Raw genomic sequence first — 4127 nt, 5'->3', positions numbered from 1 at the left:
ACCAATTATTATCTTTAAATGAGAAAAAAATAAAAATAAAATAGGGTAGGTGTATAGAATAATAAGTAAATATACTATATAGATTAGGATGATAATATAAGAATGCAGTAATACATACATAGAATATAAATATTATGGAAATTATTTTTAGGGAAAAATTAATCATTACCTTATGTGAGTATCCATACAAACATGCATACAGAAACTTGTTTTTGCTTTTATTACTGAGGAAACTAGAGTCAAAGTCAACAACACTGCCACATAACACTTTTAAAGAAAACAATGAGATTATAACATAAAATAGAATTAAACTTAGATAATGAGTCACATAATATGTGCAATTATATTTATATCTAGGTAAGCGGTAAACATGTTTAAGAGGAGTTATTTTAGCTTTTGTGTTGAGTTTATACAATAAAAATACAATAATTAGACTATGGTAGTAATAAACATCACTGCCACATAACACTATTAAAGAAAACAATGAAATTATAACATAAAATAGAATTAAACTTAGATGATGAGTCACATAATATGTGCAATTATATTTATATCTAGGTAAGCGGTAAACATGTTTAAGAGAAGTTATTTTAGCTTTTGTGTTAAGTTTATACAATAAAAATACATTAATTAGACTATGGTAGTAATAAACATCACTGCCACATAACACTATTAAAGAAAACAATGAAATTATAACATAAAATAGAATTAAACTTAGATGATGAGTCACATAATATGTGCAATTATATTTATATCTAGGTAAGCGGTAAACATGTTTAAGAGAAGTTATTTTAGCTTTTGTGTTAAGTTTATACAATAAAAATACATTAATTAGACTATGGTAGTAATAAACATCACTGTCACATAACACTATTAAAGAAAACAATGAAATTATAACATAAAATAGAAGTAAACTTAGATAATGAGTCACATAATATGTGCAATTATATTTATATCTGGGTAAGCGGTAAGCATGTTTAAGAGAAGTTATTTTAGCTTTTGTGTTGAGTTTATACAATAAAAATACAATAATTAGACTATGGTAGTAATAAACATCACTGCCACATAACACTATTAAAGAAAACAATGAAATTATAACATAAAATAGAATTAAACTCAGATAATGAGTCACATAATATGTGCAATTATATTTATATCTAGGTAAGCGGTAAACATGTTTAAGAGAAGTTATTTTAGCTTTTGTGTTAAGTTTATACAATAAAAATACATTAATTAGACTATGGTAGTAATAAACAAACCTATAAAAGCTTAGACTTGTATTAAAAATAGATATTAATGATAGAAAACATACATCAAAATAGTTCACATATGAAAAACCTTATCTAGATCGTCTTCCGTACGTATATTGATAACTTTAGATTTATTGTCCTGCCTAGCGTAAATTCGGCCCCCACGAGTCCATATAAAACGCCAATTTTTGGTGCGTCCCAGCTTCTCCCGTGTGAGATAAAAAAGATTACGGTTTTCGTATGTAAGATGTTCGTTTAGGTAGAAACGGCATGGATCCCCGCTTAGCCCCGTCCCGCTGGTATCGGCGCTGCGTCGCACGCGCGCCGCCTGTAGTAGTTTATCACGCAAGGGTCTGCGGGTGAGACGTACTATTATGGGACGTGGTTGCGAGCTGGACTCGGGCAGACGCTTAGGCCCACGCCGGTGCGCGTTCGCTATATCTCGCTCATCTAGGGTTAGACCAATTTTTTGTGCAAGTGTGATAGTGGTGTGCAGTAGATTCTCTCCATTAGATTCAGGTATACCAGTAATCTCAACGTCATATAGTAGTTTCTCTTGTTCGGAGTCGTTCAGCTTTCCCTTTAGGGACTCAATCGATTCCTGATTCTGTTGAACTTGTTTCTGGCCGATCTCGATGCATGGTTCAGATTCAAGATGTGATACGCGTTCCTCTATACTATCCAACCTTGAGCCAAAATTGGAGACCAGAGTGGATAGACGAGATATCTCTAAACGGAAGCTGGATAACTCGGACCGTAGAAGCTTGATCTCTTGTATTAGAGATGTTGAGCCCTGTGGGGAGGTGCTGACATCTTCAAAGTTATCCGATTCTTGGCTTTCAGGCTGAGTATCATCAACAGTTTTAGAGGTTGTTTTAGTAGTACATATTTTGCAAATCCACTTGTTATTATTACGGGACGACGGGCTTATATGATTACACTGCCTGTGGTAAGTTATATTGCATTTATTACATTTTGTGCTATCTGACGCCCCGAAGAACTTTCCACAACTGTTGCATTTGTTTGCCATGTTTATTCAAGCTTCGATTTATGATGAAGGAACGATTAATTATGTAAAATATTAACGTGATGGCCCAGATTATAACGTTTTGTATATAAATTGTGTATAAATGACTTCAAATCGTACTTAGCACTTAGCACACTTTCAGATGTTCGGTTGAGAATTTTAAATCGGCTCACGGCTGTTTGACAGTTGGCACTTTTTAACGTTTTTACACTAATGCAGTATATAAATTAAAGTTTTATACGGTTCGTTATTAAATAGTAGGTTAGATTATCACTCAAATACACATTTAGAACTTTCTAGCTATGATAAAATACTTTTTATAATATAAAATTTACGGAGCTTAAACTGACACTCCAACTTTTTTGACTGTTTTGATTTCAAGTTTGCTATATTTTCTCTTTTATATGTTACTAGCGGTCCGCCCCGGCTTCGCCCGTGGTACAAAAAACACATCTTTTCTCTACATAAAAACCATCCTCGTACTTCAAGGAATATAATAAAAAAAGAATTATCGAAATCGGTTCAGCCGTTCTCGAGTTATGCGCTTACCAACACATTTTGCGATTCATTTTGTTATATATGTTATAGTTTTTGTTATTGTTATATCGCAATATTATATTTACAATAATAAGTGCAAGTAGGTATTAACTATAGGTACATTTAAGCATCGAGAAGGGATATATTAAATTATGTTGTCTATATACTCTATACTAATATTATAAAGAGGAAAGGTTTGTAACTATGTATGTATGGTTTTCACGCATAAACTACTGAACCGATTTTGTTGAAATTTGGCACAGATAATCTTTAGACCCTGAGAAAGAACATAGGTACATTTTATTGCGAAATATGCACCACGGGCGAAGACGGGGCGGACCGCTAGTCTGAAATTAAAATGATATGAATATGTGATATACCTACCAAATTTGTTTGTGCAATATTACTAACATACATTTAACCGTTTTTAGCGCATAAATAAAAAAAAGGTATGCCCAAAAGTTTGGAGAAATTCAACAGTATTTGAATTTTATTTAATATCACAATAACCTTTCATAAATTATATATTTATTACGAGCATACAATGTAGATGTCTATTGTTATTCAATTCCCACTTTAAAAACAAATGTCTCGGTCTAGCAGAACACAGAAGGTCGATCATCTACTCGTCCGTAAAGAAAATCGATCAGTGAAACAGATGTAATGCATTTTCCCCATACCTCATAACACGGGACTTCAATGCTCACTAGAGGGGCTTCATAGAGCGAGCAGCCTCGCGAAGCAATTGCCGAGTATTGACCGTGTGCCATCATTTCCCAGGCCAAGCCACGAATGATATTTTATTCTTTTATTTAGATCGAAGATTGAATTGAATGATAAAGCTTTATATTTTTTATACTACAAGGACAAGATTAATATGATAAATGATAAAAATGCATGATTTGATATTTATAGACACTCGTGCAGCATGAAAATTCACGTAAGTAAACATATTATATCATACTTGCATTACCATCTGGGGACAACTTAAAATCCCAGTTTTCGGTAAACCGGATTCACTGAGGTATTTGACTAATGAAAAGTATTTTATTTCAAAATAAATATATTACAAATGGGTTGTACGTGTTCATTAATAATTAAAATATATTTTTGAATACGTTAAAATGACGACAGAGCTGCTCAGTTTCAATTGGTTCGACAGATAGGAAAAAAGGACAGACCTTTAAAATGATGTATTTTTTATTTTCTAGGTTGAATTTTTGACATTTGTAATTAAAAATACAATAAATTTAACTCCAATTGAAAACTCTTTCGTTATTATATTTTCAAAGAGGCCATTGTATTCTCTATTA

At 32.3% G+C, this 4127-nt stretch overlaps 1 protein-coding gene across 1 annotated transcript; it reads right to left on the bottom strand.

Annotated features, from left to right (window-relative positions):
- Positions 1–201: 201 nt before the first annotated feature.
- LOC149485465 (uncharacterized) lies at positions 202–2629 on the bottom strand. Its single transcript, XM_089700249.1, has one exon. The coding sequence runs from the start codon at positions 2278–2280 to the stop codon at positions 1324–1326; it is 957 nt and encodes a 318-aa protein (XP_089556375.1). The 5' UTR covers positions 2281–2629; the 3' UTR covers positions 202–1323.
- Positions 2630–4127: the final 1498 nt, after the last annotated feature.

Source organism: Colias philodice, chromosome 10 (assembly GCF_061535455.1).
Source record: "Colias philodice isolate Cphi_HAF_F1 chromosome 10, ilColPhil1 Martin Lab GWU primary, whole genome shotgun sequence".
In the NCBI taxonomy this organism is placed as follows: Eukaryota; Metazoa; Arthropoda; class Insecta; order Lepidoptera; family Pieridae; genus Colias; species Colias philodice.
Note: the sequence above shows the minus strand (reverse complement) of the source record. Positions and strands in the feature narration are given on the sequence as shown.